Source organism: Hordeum vulgare, chromosome 3H, assembly GCF_904849725.1.
Source record: "Hordeum vulgare subsp. vulgare chromosome 3H, MorexV3_pseudomolecules_assembly, whole genome shotgun sequence".
Lineage (NCBI taxonomy): Eukaryota > Viridiplantae > Streptophyta > Magnoliopsida > Poales > Poaceae > Hordeum > Hordeum vulgare.
Genome location: NC_058520.1, coordinates 473,298,573 through 473,318,590, shown reverse-complemented (window position 1 = coordinate 473,318,590; position 20,018 = coordinate 473,298,573). Strand labels below are relative to the sequence as shown.

General features: G+C 44.1%; 1 protein-coding gene across 1 annotated transcript; it reads left to right on the top strand.

The window, feature by feature from the left end:
- The first annotated feature begins 17,349 nt into the window (after positions 1-17,349).
- On the top strand, positions 17,350-18,833 carry LOC123440206. Its single transcript, XM_045116775.1, has 2 exons — positions 17,350-17,702; positions 18,536-18,833. The coding sequence occupies exons 1-2, from the start codon at positions 17,389-17,391 to the stop codon at positions 18,750-18,752; spliced, it is 531 nt and encodes a 176-aa protein (XP_044972710.1). The 5' UTR covers positions 17,350-17,388; the 3' UTR covers positions 18,753-18,833.
- The last annotated feature ends 1,185 nt before the right edge of the window (positions 18,834-20,018 follow it).

Sequence of the window (20,018 nt, the reverse complement as noted above, 5' to 3'; positions counted from 1 at the left end):
ATGTTCAGGACGACATTGAGATTATATACACATTGTCGCGGCTTCCTTGCATCCACATGCTGCTTGCGCTGTCGTCCCATTGCTGCTTCGTGTGGCTCTCTCGACTGCTACTGCCATTAGGAGGAAGGACGAGGGAGAGGGGGACTCGTGTGTATAGGAGGGATCTGGATCAGATCGTGGAGAATAGGGAGGGGAAAGGAAGGGGAGGTCAGGTAGGGCACGAGACCAGATTGTGGAAATTTCGTTCGAGCAACAAGGGTGATTTCCTTCCATAGATGGCTAGCGTTCTGATTCTAGACGTGTGTTTGTTTATGTTTGTGTGCCAATTTTTTCTCTTTCGTTTTTTGATGGTTTTTTCTGGTTCATGGTTTTTAAGAGGGAGATAAAAATCGGTGGGCGCAAAGATATCGTTCGATCGTTGGTAGAAGATTTTGAAAATTTACGTCGCCTGCCCATAGGTTTGCTTTTATTGCTTGATTGATGTCCTGGAAGATTTGGCTAGCACAATATGAAAAGCAGTGTTGGACAATATCGATTTGTGTGCCCGTGGGTTGAAAGATTCACAATATTGCTTGATTGATTCATATATGGGAATGCTTTATTCCCTCCATGTTCTTTATATGGAAAGTAAACCATAGGCCTATGAATTCTACAACGTGTGCATTATACGTGCGTGATTGAATAGATTGAATATCTCTCTTATATGGAAAGTACGGATTGATTTTTATAGACGATTGATTTTATTTTCTTTTATTATAAATTGGTTTGTGATTTATTTGTGTAGATGATTTTTTATATGGAAAATATAGATTGGTTTGTGATTGATTTGTATAGATGATTGATTTTTTCTTTCATATGGAAAGTATAGATGGGTTTGTGTGGAGGATTGATTTTACATGGAAAGCAAAGATTGATATGTGCTGAACGGTTTGGCTAATTTACAACAGTTGGATTGGATGCCCTGGATTGGGAGATCGATCCCTCAAAAAACCCGTGGGAGATTTATCGAGGAGGGGGGAGGGGGAGGGGGGGGAGGGTACGAAGGGACGAGACGACGTGCCAATTGCTCCATTAAGAGTAGAGATAGTTCTTGAGGACCAGCCATGATCTTTTCACATGACAGTAAAAAAGATCAAAAGAAACCATGTGATCAAGGAAAAACCGGTAATGGACCAAAAAATTAGGGACACGTGTCCACGTGAGAGAAAGTGCTCACCAACACTAAGAACTCACGAGAGGAGGCCCTCTTTAGCCACTTCAATTATTATTATTATTATTATATATTTTTTTTCTTGATGTTTGATTGCATATATGCATCATGATTAAAAGTTAACACTATACTTGAACAAAAAGGTTGCACGTTTACATGAACAACCCTTACACACGCAAGCACACCCACACAAACAACCCACGCACACGGACACGTTCATATGAACATCACACACACGTGACAGCACTCTCACAAGTTCGAAGCACCGTTGTACAATACATTCGAGAGAATAGAATGGACTAGTGAGACGCATGCGTATTCATGTGTGACCGTCGAAATAGAATATGCAGCAAACCAACTGGTTACATGGACTGTGGTATTGTAACCTATCAGAGTTTAAGTCCCGATGCTCGCATTTATTTTTGAATTTTCGATAGTTCGTATTTAGTGGACGAGGACGTATTTGTCGACGACGAGACGTCTATGATAACTTTGTAAATCTTAAGATGGTATGTCGACTCAGTCTTTCAAGGGTGTTCATAGATATAGGGTGTGCATGTATTTATTTATAAGGGTGAGTGTATGCGCATATATATTAACGTTTGGGTGTGTACCGCGTTAAAAAAGAAATAGAATACACCCAACACGGTGAAACGAAGAGATGAATCTATTGGTCAAAGGAAAATTTAAACGGTCGATTGTATGTGAAGAATTTGTCAAAATCCATTCAAAATAGCTTTAAACATAAACATGTAATTGAACATTTAGAGTCAATGAAATCCCGACCCGATTGTCTGAATGAAACCACATCATCAATGTGCATCTTTTTCATGCACAACTTATCTTGAATCGACGTGCAGTTGTGCAGGATGGCCATGGGTGAACTTCCTTCATAGTTCTAGTATTTAGAACATGCTAATTCTAATAGTCAGATGACATGTTCGATGAAATACTCCTATGCTATATGTGTGATCTAGATGAACTGTGTGTGTTTATTTTCATATTGCATGAGAATGTATGGATTTGAGGATTTTGTATGAGGGACACCGCTGTGGGTACGGACATTTGAGGGGTGGCCGAACATTGTGCGTGACCTCGCATGGACCCATCCGCGGACATTTGAGAGGTAATATTCTATGGATTTGAAAGTAGATGGCGTGTGCTTGCTTCCTTAGAGCAACTCTTACCGATTCCCCACAATCGGTCATGAGGAAAATACACGGCTAACCCGGGCCGAAAACTTTCCCCAACTCTCCTAAATATACTCAAGCGAGCCCACATCAAGTAAAAATCCCAACCCCATCTCTCCCGCCCTAGCGGCCACCCCTTCCCGCCAGCGTCGTCGTAGTCGCCGAAGCCAACATCGATACCCCCCATTTTTAGCGGGAATGGATAGCCAAATCCCTCACACCACCTCGTTGGCCATCGGCGCTGGCACACCGTTGCCAAAAACACCCCCTCCACCCAAAAGGTGACTCAGCAAAACAAATCTCATGCGATCCACCTCATCGACAGCTTGGTCGGTGGCAAGGCTACTTCGTCTTCGATGACAACAGGTCGCCCTCCCGCTGCTCCTGCTGCTGCAAGCACGCAAGGAAGCCGACAGCCATCGCGTTTGTGCTCGCCGTGCTTGCTGCGTAGAGCATTTCTAACCGATCCCCTATCTGTCCAAAAGGGAGTAAAATTTCGTTTTGCTCCACTATGTCGCGCCTAGCCGATTCCTTAAACTGGTTAGTGGAGTGTTTTTTTACTCCAACCCCTATCTGCGAGTATATTTACTCTGGCTTGAGGGATCCGAGTAAAAGTTTTCCCCTTTTCCTTCCTCTCATCTTCCTCCTCTGCCCCCTCGCGCCCTCGTCGGCGCGTCCCTCGCCCTTTCCCGTCGCCCCTCTCCTTCATGTGGCTGGATGTGATGGCCGGAGGTCCCCACCGCCGATCCATAGTGAGGATCCATGCCGCCATGCCCTGGGGTCATCATCCCTCGGCGCATCCTCGAGTCACCTTCGATCGCCGATCCGCCCCTTCCTCACCCGATTCACCGATTTCCCGAACCTCCCTCCACCGCGACCGTCGAGGAGGATCTACCTCTTTGTCCTACAATGCTCGTGGGGATGCGGGTGGCGGAGATTACTGGGAGGCCCACCAATGGAAGTGGATCGACTCGTTCCACACAACGGAGCTCGTGGTGAAGAAATACGACAAGCGGCAAGTCCGGTTCCACGAGGTTGTCTCCCGACTAAACTTCCCGTTCGGGATGGCGCTGATCCACCTTGTCCCACTGGAGCTAGGGGTGGTGATCGCGAGAATGGCCAGAGAGTACCGAGAGGCGAGGGAGCACCTCAAGACAGAGGCCACTGACGAGGCGTACATGGAGGTCATCGTCATCTCCAAAGACGAGGTGAAGGGCGGTGAGGAGGATGAATTCGACGTCGAGGAGTGGCAGAGCATCTACCCCAACTACGAAGACGACGACATTGGCCCGAGCCCGACTTTCACCAAGGGCGGCATGACGATGAAGGGTTGGCTTGACGTCTACTATGACAGTTGCGTGGTTTTAGAAGTGGTGGACCCAGGACCCGGGCTGGGAGGGGGGCTGGGACCTGGGCATGAAGAATGTACACAGGCTTGAGTATGGCATCATAGACACTGTAGTAGCACTATATAGCACTGTAGCCAGCCAAGGGCCTGGGTCTTGTGTCAATCCCGTGCCTGCCCGTGAGTTCTAGTGTAGTTTAAGTTTAAGTTCAATGTAGTTTTAGATTTACATTGAATGTTCGGTTGTCAAGAACTATCTATGTTGAACTTATGTTTAAATGCATGCAAATTCTAGTTTAAAATATGTTGAATTTATGATTTTTTGCTAACTTCAAGGGATCGGTTAGAATCGATCAAAACTTGAAGTATAAATACTCTACTAAGATTTTATTTGGTCGGATACTCCGTTATTTTTTAGACGACCGCTAGGCACTGGCGCGCCGGCCCAAGTTTGGGTCGGTTGACCCGCAACCGCATGATACCAGCAACATTAACCGTTGGATCTAGAAGGTGGGTCATCGTCTTCCTATGCCTTCTTTCCCCCATCTCGTGTGTTTCCCATTCGCCTCACCTGTAGCACGTCCATTGCCACTCTCCTCTTGGTGACTGCTGTTATGCAACTCGCGGCTCGATGGTGATACTTCCCAAATGTATCTATAATTTCTGTTTGTTCCATGATCTTTTGGGTGACATTGTTATATGTTTTTCTACACTTTTATACCTTTTTACACATATTTGGACTAACCTACTAACTCAGTGCACCCAGTGCTAGTTTCTATCTGCTGATGTCTTTTAATTGCAGGGACTTTACCCCAATTTTCAGAGCCCTAAAAATCCCTAGAAAAATATATAAAAATCAGCGTGACGGAAGCTTCAAGAAGCACCAAGGTGGTCCAGAGGGGAGCCATGCCTCACCCAGGCGGCCTCCCTGCGCGGGCTCCCTCCTAGCCGTGCCACCAGGCCGCTTGGGGGGAGGGTCCACCCCCTGGCGCCCTCCTTTGGCCCATATTTACCCCTCGGAAGGGAAACCCTAAAGATATATCCAGAATCGCGAATTTCTCCACCGTTCTGCCGCCGCAGTGCTTCCGAGATCGGGAGCGCGAGAAGACCTCTTCCCGGCACCCTCCCGGAGGGAGGATTGACCTCCGGGAGCTTCTCCACCACCATGGACGCTTCCGGAACATGCCGTGAGTAGTCCTCCTTGGACCATGAGTCCATGACCAGTAGCTATGTGATGTCTTCTCTCCAATCTTGTGCTTCAATGCTTAGCCCTTGTGAGTTGCCCTACATGATCAAGGCATCTATGTAATTTACCTGTTGTTGTTATGTTGAGTTTGCTGGGATTCGATGGATTATGAAATTATGTTCAGATTGTGATGAGTTATATATTTGGTTCTCCTTTGATATTATGTTCTTGAGTAATTCATGCATCTTCTCCGTTGCTTTTTATTGCTTTGACCGAGTAGTAGATTGTAACTCCAAGATGGATTGTTATGCATGATTGTGGGTTCATGCCCCGTGATGTCTAGCTTGATTGACAGAAACATGAGACTAGGGGATGTGTTGTTGCCACCAGTGAGAAAACAACGGTGCTTGTGAACACGGTTGCAATGATTGTTTACCTTACACAAAGTTCGTTAATGCAGTTGTCGTTGCTTTGAGTTTACACTTTGGGTGGGGTCGCAACTTAATACCAGCGATATGTTCTGGATAGATATCTCAAGGTGGATGATTAGAGAGTAGATGCTGATGGATAAACGGTCTACTTGTCTTGGCGTATTTCCCATTACTTTTGAGCCTCTAACTTTCTTGTAGCATGATTAGCATTGCGGTGCGTTTATAATTCTTTCAATTGCCCAACTGTAATTTGTTTACCCAACATAGTTGTTTAGCGTCTTTTGGGAGAGAGACATCACTAGTGAACATCATGTCACTCTGGTCCATATTTCCACCATTGTTACACCTCCACCATTTACTGTTTTATTTACTTTTCCGTTGCAATCACTATCGCTGTTCCTGTTTTGATCCTTTGCAAACTACAAGGCCGGAGAGATTGACAACCTCTCCAAACTCGTTGGGAGCAAAGTTATTTGGTGCGTCTGCAGGTCCACGTCTTCTGCTAGCGCCAGAGAAGCGGACACCTACTTGTTGATCCTTGGAGTCCTCCTAGTTCGATAAACCTTACAGTCCCCCTGTAAGGGAAATCTGCTGCTGACTACATCTCCACCTTCCACTTGGGGTAACCAACGAGGGGCAATAAGTATATCCATCAACTCGTCATCAAGCAAATTTCTGACGTCGTTGCCGGGGACTCCAGTCTTCAAGATAGGGGAGTTACACACTATCTTTTACCTTTGATTTTTAGTCTTGTTAGTTTGCTTTCTAGTTTTTGCTTTAGAGTCTTATACCAAAAACTACAAAAAAAATAAGAAGGGAGTAGTTACTTTGCTTTGTTTAGTCAGTATGTCTCAGTCCTTTGCCTTTGGTGTTGCACCCGAAGGAGAGATTCTCACCTTCAAACAAAGGGGTGGAGAAAGTTTGAAAGATGCTTGGTATAGAATTAACGATTCTCAAGATAGAGCCACCAAGAAGCAATCCACCACTATTTTGCTTAGAAACTTTTATGTTGGAATTACTTCTTGGAATAGGTTTGTTCTAGACACAACAATAGGTGGGGATTTCTTGGAAGCTCCTGTTTGGGAGGCTCTTAACGTTATGGAAAATCTTGTCGGAATCCCATCTATTGTTGACATAAACGATGATATCACTTTGGCTCACATTATGAGTAAACTTGAGAATATAGAGCTAGATATGAAAAGCATGGGTAAAATAAATGAAGTAGATCATAGGATTCAAGGGAACTTAAATAGACTTGATAGCTCCATGCATAAAATTTACAAAACATTGGGGACCCTTAAATACCATGATCTGGATCCTTCTAGGATTGATAAGATCGAGGATATTATTGAAACTTTAGGAACTACTCTATCCTCCATCAAGACTAAAAATGTAGAAACCCTCACAAGTAAGGAACCTAAGTTCATTCACGTACCCAAGATTCCTCAACCCAAAACAAGTATACCTATTTCTAATGGTGTTGAAATTGTGAAGACCTTGGAGGAGATACCTCTCTTAAATAGAATTAGAAATGAAATCCCAATTGATCTTACTACCTTTGCTTTTGTTCCTAGAAGTGTTGCCACTAGGCCTCTCTTTGAGAGTCCTCTTAAGATTAGTTGTTCTATTGAAGACCTTTTTGATGATCTTTGTGATGGTTCAATTGATACAACTTGATCTTTTTGCATCATGCCTAGCTCAAAGGCATAAAAGAAAGTGCTTGTTGTGAGGCAACCCAATTTGCTTTTTACTTTTATTTTTGTGGTCTTGATGATTTTTACCACTGTAGAAACATCATTGTATCTTTATTTTCAAGCTTTGTGCCAAGGTTTAGCCTCCAATTGCAAGAAAGTTCAAAAATTGTGACATGCTGTCTAGAAACAGATTATGTCTGCTTGACGGAAAAATTCGCCAAAAATCATCAGATCATCTTTTTAATCTGATTTTTTTACAGTATGCTCTATATAATTGTCTTTCTGGCGTCTGTTCTGAGTTGTTTGATTTGAGTTGCAGAAGTGCCCTGAAACAATTATTTACTATATGTTGTTCTGTTTTTCCCAGATTTTGCCTTCTTTTGTGTTTTCATTGTTTTGCAAATCTTAAGCTTGCTTTTTCTTTGCGAAAACCTTTTAGCAATCTTGATAAACAGTAGCTCTTCATGAAAATATTTATTTCCAGTAGAGAATAAATTATTTTATCATGGGCACTAACCACTCTAATCAGCTTATGATGAGTTTCATATGAAGGGAGTTTTCAAGTATGCGATAGAAGATGATGAAAGAAGATCCATGAGTGTCAATCGCTCAAGCTTGGGGATGCCCCCATGCACACCCAAGAAATATTCAAGGAGACTCAAGCTTCTAAGCTTGGGGATGCCCCCGTGCATCCCCTTCTCCATCAATAATCATCGATTCGTCCTTCTCCATGCTATATTTTTATCAGTTCATATGTTATGTGCTATGCTTGGAGCGTCCCGCTCTTTACTTTTTAGTTTGTTTTAGTTTTGCTTGTTTTTCATAACAAGTTGGAACCTAGCCTTCTTTGTTTGGGACAGAAACACGCTCCACTCCACCCTAGAACACAACATAGGTTTGCATGCTTATCTTTTTTGTGTGTTCTTTATCTTTTCATACCTGCTATCATGCTTAGCTCTTAGTTTTCATGCTTTATCTTGTTAAGAGCTTTTACTTAGGTTTCTTTTGGAACTCTCTTGAGTTATCATGCTTATCTTGTTTAGAGAGTTGGCTTGTTGCACTGAGTTGTGTGTCTTGCATGAGTAGGTAATTGAGGTTGCTATTTAAGTATAGTAGTAACTTGCAATAACTTTGAGGTATTGATTTGAGTAATGTTTGGACTATTAGTGTCAAGATCTTGAGACTATTAGTGATAGGTGTCGTATTCTGGGAAATCCGTGTGTATTTTCAAAAACTAAAAAAAATAGTTGAGAACTCTAGCTACTAGATGGATCGCTAACCTCTGGAGGGGGTTGGAATATATAGAGTACCCTCACGTTGTCATGGGTCGATGATGCGCAAGGATAACCAAACCCCCAAACACTCCTCCTCGGGGTACTTGTCTCTTTGTGAATCTCCTGACTAGATAGAGAGTTACCGATAATAAGTGCATGAGTTCTTCGGACTAATGCGAGTATTCGATTGTTGGCACTTCCACCATCCATATTTTTCTAGCCACTTCGGTACTGCTTTCTCATATAGAGAGTTGGTGCAAACTTCGCCGGTGCATCCAAACCCTTGGCATGATACGCTCTTTCATCATAAGCCTCGGTATATCCTTCCTCAAAACAGCCACCATACCTACCTATTAAGGCATTTCCATAGCCTTTCCGAGATACATAGACATGCAACATCCACCATCTCATGACTTGATCTTCATGTCATACATTCTTTTGCCTGATCGAGGAGTGATGTCAGCTATGCTAATGCACAAAAGTCCTTCTAATGGCGCCATAAACAGGTGTGTCGATGGCACCAGGAATCCTTCAGCTGCGGCTACGCCTTAAGGGACTTCCTAGGCAAGTATGCAAAGGATTTCCCCCATGGCCTTGGAGCCTTGCGTTGGTGTTCCCTTGAAGCGGAAAGTGTGATGTAGCACAGCGACGGTAAGTATTTCCCTCAGTTTGAGAACCAAGGTATCAATCCGGTGGAGGAGTATCTCAAGATCCTGCACAAACACAAAAGCTTGCACCCAACGCTATGAAGGGGTTGTCAATCCCTTATAGATTGTTTGCCAAGTGAGAACGGAAAGCAACAAATTAACAAAGCAAAGTAAAAGCGGAGGTGTAAACGATGGATGTGAATAGACCCGGGGGCCGTAGTGTTTACTAGTGGCTTCTCTCATGAAAGCAAGTAGACGGTGGGTGAACAAATTACTGTCGAGCAATTGATAGAACCGTGCAAAGTCGTGACGATATCTATGCAATGATTATATCTATAGGCATCACGTCCAAAACAAGTAGACCGATACTTTCTGCTTCTACTACTATTACTCCACACGTCGACCGCTATCCAGCATGCATCTAGTGTATTAAGTCCATAAGAACAGAGTAACGCCTTAAGCAAGATGACATGATGTAGAGGGATAATCTCAAACCAATGGTAAAAAACCCATCTTTTTACCCTTGATGGCAACTACTTGATGTGTGCCTTGTTGCCCCTACTATCACTGGGAAAGGTCACCACATGGTAGAACCCAAAACCAAGCACTTCCCCCATTGCAAGAATCATAGATCTAGTTGGCCAAACAAAACCCAAGACTCGGAGAGACTTACAAGGATATCAAATCATGCATATAAGAAATCAGCAAAGACTCAAATATATATCATAGATAATCTGATCACAAATCCACAATTCATCGGATCTCGACAAACACACCGCCAAAGAAGATTACATCGGATAGATCTCCATTAAGATCATGGAGAACTTTGTATTGAAGATCCAAGAGAGAGAAGAAGCCATCTAGCTACTAACTACGGACCCGTAGGTGTGAAGTGAACTACTCACGAGTCATTGGAGGGGCGACGATGATGATGAAGAAGCCCTCCAACTCCAAAGTCCCCTCCGGCAGGGCGCCGGGAAGGGTATCCAGATGAGATCTCGCGGAAACGGAAGCTTGCGGTGGCAGAAAAGTATTTTCGAGGCTCCCCTGATTTTTGCGGAATATTTGGGAATTTATAGGCCAAAGACCTAGGTTAGGGGGCGGCCAGGGAGGCCACAAGCCTGCCCACCGCCGCCTCCCCTGGTGGCGGAGTGGGGGATTGTGGGCTCCCTGGAGCCCACATGGCCTCGCCCAAAGGCCCCCTGATCTTCTTCCGTTCGGGAAAAAATCATTTCGGGGTTTTTCTTCCGTTTGGACTCCGTTCCAAAATCCGATCTGAAAAGAGTCAAAAACACGGAAATAACAGGAACTGGCACTTGGCACTGAATTAATAAGTTAGTCCCCAAAAAGATATAAAAGGTACATAAAACAACCAAAGAAGACAAGATAATAGCGTGAAATCATCAAAAATTATATATACGTTTGAGACGTATTAAGGAGCCGCATGCTAGTTGGGCCTTGCCTTTATTATTGCTACATGACGCGCTAGTTTCATTGCATATCCTGCTACACTGGCAGAGGCATACATTTGCATACATCATGATAGTTTTCATTAGTCTTTATGTTGAGTACTTCTTATAAAGTGTGAACATCTTCTTTTTATTCTTGTAAAACATAGAGTGTTGTCCTTAAGTGAGGAAAAGATCCCAAAGAGGACACACTAAAAGATCCCAAAAGAGGACACATGAAAAAAATTCCAAAGAGAACAAATGAGAGATAAATAGAAAGAGCCAAAGAGGCCACAAAAAAATAAAAAGAAATAAAAAAAGAAATAAAAAGAGAGAAGGGGGCAACACTACTATTCCTTTTAAAAGATCCACACTCGTACTCCATTGTTGTATTTGTACTCCATAGAGATTATCATTCAGCATCACTATGTGGGGACCCTTACACTATAGAACTTGGCTTGTATATTGCAATGATGAGCCTCCTCAAATGAGCTCTAGGTCTTCATGAGCAAGCAAGTTGGATGCACCCCCACTAGTTCCATTGGAGATCCTACCTTAGCTCATATGTGCATCTGTCGCATGGCAATCCCTACTCCTCACATCATATCTATCATTTGGCTTTCTCTCGCCTATGGTTGTCCTCATTGATGTGAGCCTTTCACACCTTTTTGTCTTCCTTCCCCATAATTATTTTCTTTGCCGTCCTAAGTGCCAACATATCTTGCTTGCTCTCATACATTGCATGAGTGCTCAAAGTCGAAAAGGAGAGGACCATTTTGACTTGTGCATGACTAGTGGTTTGGGGATGAGTCAAAATAAGATTCCGAAGGAGACCAAGTGTGAAGTTTTAGTAGATTGAGTTCTCAATTAAACTACATAATATTTTTATGCTCTAAACCCATCTCCCACTTCTTGCACGCAAACACCATTTGGAGACATTCGAGTCACGGACAACGAGAGATCTTGCACCTTTATGTTCTTACTTTGATATTTTCAGTACTAAATATAGACTCTTGCTTGTTATTGTCTTTGACTTGAATTGCATATCTTACTTGCTTTACTTTGAAGTTCTTATATGTGTGTTAGCATGTCACCACAGAAATTATTTGGGTTATCATTTACCTACTCGAGGACGAGGAGGAATTAAGCTTGGGGATGTTGATACGTCCCAGACATATCTATAATTTCTGTTTGTTTCATGCTCTTTTGGGTGACCTTGTTATATGTTTTGCTACACTTTTATACTTTTTACACATATTTGGACTAACCTACTAATTCAGTGCACCCAGTGTCGGTTTCTGTCTGCTGATGTCTTTTAATTGCAGGGACTTTACCCCAATTTTCAGAGCCCCAAAAATCCCGAGAAAAATATATTAAAATCAGCGAGACGGAAGCTTCACGAAGCACCAAGGTGGGCTAGAGGGGAGCCAGGCCTCATCCAGGTGGCCTCCCTACGAGGGCTTGATACGTATCAAACGTATCTATAATTTTTTATGGTTTCATACTGTTATCTTGTCAAATTTGGATGTTTTATATACCTTTTATATATTTTTTGGGACTAACTTATTAATTCAGTGCCAAGTGCCACTTCCCATTTTTTCTGTGTTTTTGACTCTTTTCAGATCTGATTTTGGAACGGAGTCCAAACGGAATAAAATCCCCGAAATGAATTTTTCCAGAACAGAAGAAGATCGGGGGACTTGAGGGTCAAGACAGGAGGCCCACAGGGGGCCCACAAGCCCTGTAGCCGCGGCTAGGGGGGCCCGCGGCTACCAAGCTTGTGTCCCCCCTGGAGCTCCCCTGCCCTAGCTCTTTGGCCTATTTATTCCCTAAAATCCCCAAAAAAATAAGGGCGTCCACAAAACCACTTTTCCGTCGCCGCAAGCTTCCGTTTCCGCGAGATCTCATCTAGAGACCCTTCCTGATGCCCTGCCGGAGGGGACTTTGGAGCTGGAGGGCTTCTACATCAACATCATTGCATCTCCAATGACTCATGAGTAGTCCACTTCAGACCTACGGGTCCGTAGTTAGTAGCTAGATGGCTTCTTCTCTCTCTTGGATCTTCAATACAAAGTTCTCCATGATCTTCATGGAGATCTGTCCGATGTAATCCTCTTTGGCGGTGTGTTTGTCGAGATCCGATGAATCGTGGATTTGTGATCAGATTATCTATGAATTATATTTGAATCTTTGCTGATTTCTTATATGCATGATTTGATATCCTTGTAAGTCTCTCCGAGTCTTGGGTTTTGTTTGGCCAACTAGATCTATGACTTTGCGCGGTTCTATCAATTGCTCGACAGTAATTCGTTCACCCACCGTCTACTTGCTTTCATGAGAGAAGCCACTAGTGAACACTACGGCCCCCGGGTCTATTCACAATTATCATCTCCGCTTTTACTTTTACTTTGCTTTGTTTACTTTTTGCTTTCAGTTCTCACTTTGCAAACAATCTATAAGGGATTGACAACCCCTTCATAGCGTTGGGTGCAAGCTCTTTGTGTTTGTGCAGGTACTTGTGACTTGACGCGATCCTCCTACTGGATTGATACCTTGGTTCTCAAACTGAGGGAAATACTTACCGCCGCTGTGCTACATCACCCTTTCCTCTTCAAGGGAACACCAACGCAAGGCTCCAAGGCCGTGGGGGAATCCTTTGCATATTTGCCAAGGAAATCCCTATAGGCGTAGCCAGCAGCAGGGCTCCCTCTTGGTCGCGCCACCAGGCCGCGTGGGTGGAGGGTCCACCCCCTGGTGCCCTCCTTTGGCCTATATTTACCCCTGGGACGGAAAACCCTAAAGATATATCCATAATCGCGAATTTCTCCACCGATTCGTCGCCGCAGCGCTTCCGAGATCGGGAGCGCAAGAAGACCTCTTCCCGGCACCCTGCCGGAGGGAGCATTGACCTCTAGGAGCTTCTCCACCATCATGGACGCTTCCCGGACATGCCGGGAGTAGTCCTCCTTGGACCATGAGTACATGACCAGTAGCTATGTGATGTCTTCTCTCCAATCTTGTGCTTCAATGCTTAGCCCTTGTGAGCTGCCCTACATGATCAAGGCATCTATGTAATTTACATGTTGTTGCCATGCTGAGTTTGCTGGGATCCGATGGATTATGAGATTATGTTCAGATTGTGATGAGTTATATATTTGGTTCTCCTTTTATATTATGTTCTTGAGTAATTCATGCATGTTCTCCGTTGCTTTTTATAGCTTTGGGCGAGTAGTAGATTATAACTCCAAGAGGGAGCGTTATGCATGATTGTGGGTTCATGCCCCCTGATGTCTAGCTTGAGTGACAGAAACATGAGACTAGGGGATGTGTTGTTGCCACCAGGGAGAAAACAACGGTGCTTGTGACCACGGTTGCAAGGATTGTTTACCTTACACAAAGTTCGCTAATGCAGCTGTCCGTTGCTTTGAGTTTACACTTTGGGTGGGGCTCGCAACTTAATACCAGCGAGATATTCTGGATAGATATCTCAAGGTGGATGATTAGAGAGTAGATGATGATGGATAAACGGTCTACTTGTCTTGGCGTACTGCCCATTACTTTTGAGACTCTAACTTTCTTGTAGCATGATTAGCATTGCGGTGCGTTTATAATTCTGTCAATTGCCCAGCTATAATTTGTTTACCCAGCATAGTTGTTTATCGTCTTTTGGGAGAGAGACATCACTAGTGAACATCATGTGACTTTGTTCCATATTTCCACCATTGTTTACACCTCCACCATTTACTGTTTTTATTTACTTTTCCGTTGCAATCACTATCGCTATTCCCGCTTGTGTTTTGATCCTTTGCAAACTACAAGGCCAGAGAGATTGACAACCTCTCTAAACTCGTTGGGAGTAAAGTTATTTGTTGTGTGTGCAGGTCCACATCTTCTGCTAGCGCCAGAGCAGCGAACACCTACTTGTTGATCCTTGGAGTCCTCTTGGTTCGATAAACCTTATAGTCCCCGTGTAAGGGAAATCTGCTACTGACTACATGTCCACCTTCTACTTGGGGTAACCAACGAGGGGCGAGAAGTATATCCATCAACTCGTCATCAGATGGCCAGTGCTTTTCTCCTTCCTGCTCAACCCGACATCTCACGCAGCACGCTGGGGCGCTCGTCGCGCTCTTCTACGGCCCCCACCCCTTCGTTTGCAGCACCACGCCTTCCTTCCTTGCTACATGCCAGATCTCGACACTGGGAGTCGCGGCAGCCCACCACCAGCATCTTGTTTCGTGCCTAGTTGATGTGCTTGAAGCACCATGACCCATGAATGGATGTAACAAAATATGTCGCCGATAGTAGCAAAAAATTAAGGGGGTTGCACCAAAAATGCCATCGTCATCGTCGTCGGTCACATCTAAGATGTAAAGCACCATAGTCTCATGAAGCTTTTTCACGTGCCAGATGTAGCATTTTCATCTATCGGTTGCAGCTTTTTTGCGTTTGCGCCATGGCCACCCCAGCTTCCGTGCCTGGTGTTGAAGCCTTTTAAGATACTGGATGTAGCATTTTAGGACACTGGTTGTAGGATTTGTAACTGCAGGTTGCAGCTCCTCCGCACGTTGGTCATAGCCAATCCGTTCTTTGGTTGCAACAACAAAATAAACCGATGTAGCATTTTTGTGGTGCTGGTTGCACCTCCACTAAACGCCAGTCACAACACTCACTTCTCGATCCAACAAAAAGTTGCATCGATTGTAGCAAAAGGAGTTGTCGGTTGTAGCTCTACCTCGAGCCGGTCGCAACTTTCTCATAACAATTGGAGCAAATACAATGTTGCACGTTGTCCACCATGGATGTAGCTCGCCGGCCATGGCCGTTGTAGCTCCGGTCATCATGGAGCAGTAGCAGATGCAGTCGAGAGAGTGAATCAAGGAGAAGGGGGCGTTGGCTCAAGGGTTGGCGAGACAGTGGAAGGAGGAAGACGATGACCACAGAGAACATGGTAAAAGCATGCATGATGTGGAAGATGGAAGGTAAAAAGAAGACAAAAAGGAGGAAGGGGAATGAGTGGAAGAGAACCAACAGAGGAAGAGGTAAGAGATCGGGAAAGTGGGGCCTGGCCCCACCATGTTTAGCACCCGCGTGCGTCCGATCCAATGTTTCGACCCACACATTGAGTGGAAACATTTCCCTTTTTTAGACTTAGAAATGCTTTTATAAACGGACGTTGTCTTATCGTACGGAGTGGTTGCCGTGCTCGTACGGGCATACCGTGCCAAGCCGACAGATAGGCCGCCTGTCCGTCATGACACGCGCGTCGTGCGCGTCGGCCTGCAGGCTCGACGAAATAAAATCTTAAATCAAAATCCCGGTCGTTTGTACCTTGAACCGTGAACTCGTAGAGGTTCGACGAAATAAACTCTCAAATCGGGATCCGGTCGTTTATACCCTGAACTATGCAATCTTGGTCTAAATTAAACCTTTGAATCATCTTTTAAACAGGGATTGTCGGGATAACCGGCATTTCGCAAGGTCGCACACCTGCTCCCCGCTAGGCCCGTCCGCTTAAGGTTTATGCTTATGAAAAATCGCAAAGAGCGCAACCCCCTGCTCGCTGGTGTACTGGACCGCTTAATATTTTTTTTAAAAATTCACAAAGGCGCAACCCCCTGCTCCCTGATGGGCCGAACTGCTTAATCTTTTTTCGTTGGAAAAGATTGCAAAGGCGCAATCGCCTCATTCTTGATGGACCGGTCTGCTTAAAAAAATTCATTAAAAAAATCGCAAAGGCGCAACGAACGGCTGCTTTAGTTTTTTCGTTAAATAAAAAAGCAAATTGTGTGGCTCGAAAACGAGATGACCTGATGTTGATGTTGGGAGTCGCAACTAACCACCAGGACATGACATGTATTGTGTTCAATAGCTCCTTTTTGAAATTTTGTCTTTCTTTCCTTTTCTTATTTATTCTTTACTTTTTTATTTCTTTTCCTTCTTTTTCTTAAATTCATGTTTTATTTTAAGTCGCGAACTTTTTCCAAATTTGCATATTGCTTTTAAATCATGTAAATCATTTTAATGCTCGAATTACAATCACGTACTCCCTCCGTTCCTAAATATAAGTCTTTTTAAAGATTTCACTAAGTGACTACATACGGAGTAAAATAAATGAATGTACATTCCAAAGTATGTCTATATACATCCGTATGTAGTCTTTTAGTCAAACTTCTTCAAAGACTTATATTTAGAAACGGAGGGAGTACTATGTATGTATGTGCACTATTCCGCTCACGTACACGGAGGTGGTAGCTAGCTCGTAATGCAGTGAAGTGTGGATTCGTCGTGTGGTGTGTGGCTGCATGTGTGAGCTAGCTCGGAATGGCCGCACGCGTATGGTTGCTCCGGCTTGCTCCATCTAGCTATATGCCTGGCTGCTGTGATGCGCCTTGCACGCCTTACTGCATAAATAATTTACCGTAATTCGTGAAGTATTTAAAAAAGAATTTATTGTTTTCAAAAAAGATTAACGAATTTAAGAAAAAATGAAAATGAAATATAAAAGAAAGAAAAAAAAGAAGAAAATGGAGAAAAAGGGAGCCGCCCCGTGTACTATTTTCGTTTTTAGCGAAGTAAAACTTAAGTGTCTGGTCCAGCGGAGAGTAGGGTGTGGATCTCTTGAAATAAAAAAATGATTGAAAAAATTAAAATAGGCCGATCCATCAGACAAATCCTAGTTGACATGACACCAGAATTCAATTTAAAGCGAGATTGCATAGTTTCAGATGAAATCAATTAAGATTTTAATTTAAGAGTTCATTTCATCCAATCAATACAAGTTCAAGGTTTAAATTAAACTTTTTGCTACCTCCCATCTCCTCGCCCTACGCGGCCAGCGCTTCCCGCGTCCAAACCGTCCCGCACGCAACCCCTGTTATACCGCCTCCTGTTCCCGCCCCCACCCCACCCATTAGCCCGCGACCGACAGGTTCGCCCCGGTCTGACTCTGACCCAAGAGCGATGCGGCGAGAAGCGGCCGTCGCGCCCGCGGCGGCCGTCACCTCGCCGCAGACCGCGGCCAGCGGACCGGAAATGGGGAATGCCGGGGCGGTGGTCATCGACGTCGACAGTCCCGCGGCGGCGGCCATCGATCTCGACCTCGACGCCGGGCACGGCGTGGCGTGCCGGATCTGCCACCTCAGCCCCGAGGGCGGCGACGCGCCCGCAACGGCGCCTGGGTCGGAGGTGATCCGGCTCGGCTGCTGCTGCAAGGAGGAGCTCGGCCACGCGCACCGACAATGCGCCGAGGCGTGGTTCCGGATCAAGGGCGACAGGTATATACTACTGCATCGTGCTGCTCGATTGTTTCAGAATGTCCTAGGACTTCCATTTGATAAATGTCAAAATTGATCTACGTTAGCAGACTACTACAGTAGTAGTCAGGAAAATAGTGCTTGTTCTGAAATCTGAATGGCTATAGGGTCAAAACTCAAAAGTCCATATTGTAGAGGGGAAAGCTTCAGAGTTCATAGGGCAATACGAACAGTTATTAGCCAATTAGCCAATGATGCTACAAAATGGAGAATGCAGGGATCTTACTTCCTCGGTACGGTGGTGTTATAACGTTTTACGTTCGGCCAAGCTTCTCTCGCTGTTGCTATTTGAAATGACGATTTAGGTTCGAATGGACCTTTGGAAAACGTATGAGGTGTTGCTTGTTGCCCACCTCAGTATAGAATCTCTTAGGTTTTTTGGAAGGATTATTGTCCTGAATGAAGCAAAGATCTAAATTCGTTCCTTCTGGATGCTGGCTAGGATCATGCTTTCTCACCCCTTAGTGTTGGTATTTCGTGACTATCTAACACTTTATGTCACTCTCCACATGTGAGTGGCTTCCCTTTGTCATTGGCGACATGAGATATTTTTATCAGATAAACCAATTGCCTTTTGCTCTTGACTGGGTCAAATCAACCAAACAACTCCGTAGGCAAACCAAACCCTTTTCATTTCAGTTAACATATTTTCTTAGCAACTAGCCAACTACCAGGGTCTCTGCAGTTATTCAAATACTCATGCTTTAACATTCTTTCAGTAACAATTTGTGCTGTGATATCTCTGAAACTTGCACCAAGCGGCTAAGAAATGCAAAACTTTAATTACTACACAGGCGCTGTGAAATTTGTGGTTCAGATGCCAAAAACATTACTGGCCTGGAAGTGAAAAAATTCATGGAGGATTGGCATGGGCGAAGAATGGATACCACCGGAGATATGGTAGAGAGGGAAAGCACTTGCTGGCGGCGGCAGCCCTTTTGCAACTTCTTGCTAGCTTGCTTACTGATTGCTTTCATGCTCCCCTGGTTTTTCCGTGTAAATATACTGTGAATTATGCTGCTGCAACTGGGTCATGTCATGTTGAATCACACTAATCGTACAGAATTTATAGGCGGAATCACAACACAGTTCCTCAATATTTTCTCTCTCAAAATTGTCCTTCTGGGTATTTCTCCTCGTACATTCATTACTTAATATCCAAATACCCCTGTTTGAATAAATGTTTTTCTTTAGATTCTAAAATATACATCTGAATCAAAGAGGCCTAAGCCTAACTGGCTGATTTTTGTAAATTCATATGTTTCAATCATGATCAGTGGATCAATAGCACATCTTTCTTGACGATGGTATGCTTGTTACGACTTTGCTTCTTTGTTGTATATAATCACTGCTGACATGGGCAGCCAGACTAGTCCACACGTGAAAGTGAAGTGTTGTAGTAGACGTTTCCAAATGTCACGGATTCTTGCTTTCCGAAGATTTGGACTCCGGTAAATATTTCTATGAGACGATGTGCAACATTCTGGTAAGTTTTTTTTTTTTTTTTTTGGTGGGGGCTGGTAAGCCTTTCGTTAGTGTGTTGACTCTGTTTACCACGATCTCGAATTCCAAGTTTTTGCTGTAAACCAAGACAACTTACGGGTTCTATAACGTTTAAGAGTTTGAGAGGAGTGCCTAGTGAAAAGTTCTGAAGTCTTGTTCTCCTCCTGGGATTTGTTGATGTGTAAAACCATTTTTACCGTCCTTGCATCAGAAAATAATATGTTTACACTAAGTCATGTACTTATTCCCACCTCCTATAGGTACTTCTCTGGAGGTAAGCATGTTGCCTTTTAAGAGTGAAATGAAATAGACCTCAAGTTTCAAACGGGACGAACTGAACTTATAAGATCTTTGCCGCAAGACAAGTAAATTTACAGTACGAGTTTTTCTTTTTGAAACGGAGACAAAAGTTTTGTTCCATCTCATTCATTAAGAAGTAGAGAATTGCTCCGTTGATTAACCGAAAGCTGGGTGAAAACCTTTACAACACAGGACACACAAGATGATCTGACAATCCGCATAAAAACGCACACACGTCGTCGAGGAGAGAACACCATCGAAGCTACAACTCAGTGTCATCGTCATCACACCTACACAAAGGAGACTCCGACTCCACCATCGATGACCATTAATATAGCCTTCACCGCAAGCAAACGCTGAGGCCCACGCCGGCCACTGCCAAACAGTCAACTGTACGCGCTAACAACCAGACAGTTCCGACTCTATCGGCGAACATTGTAGGAAAAATCCACTGAGCCTAAGCTGAGCCAGCGC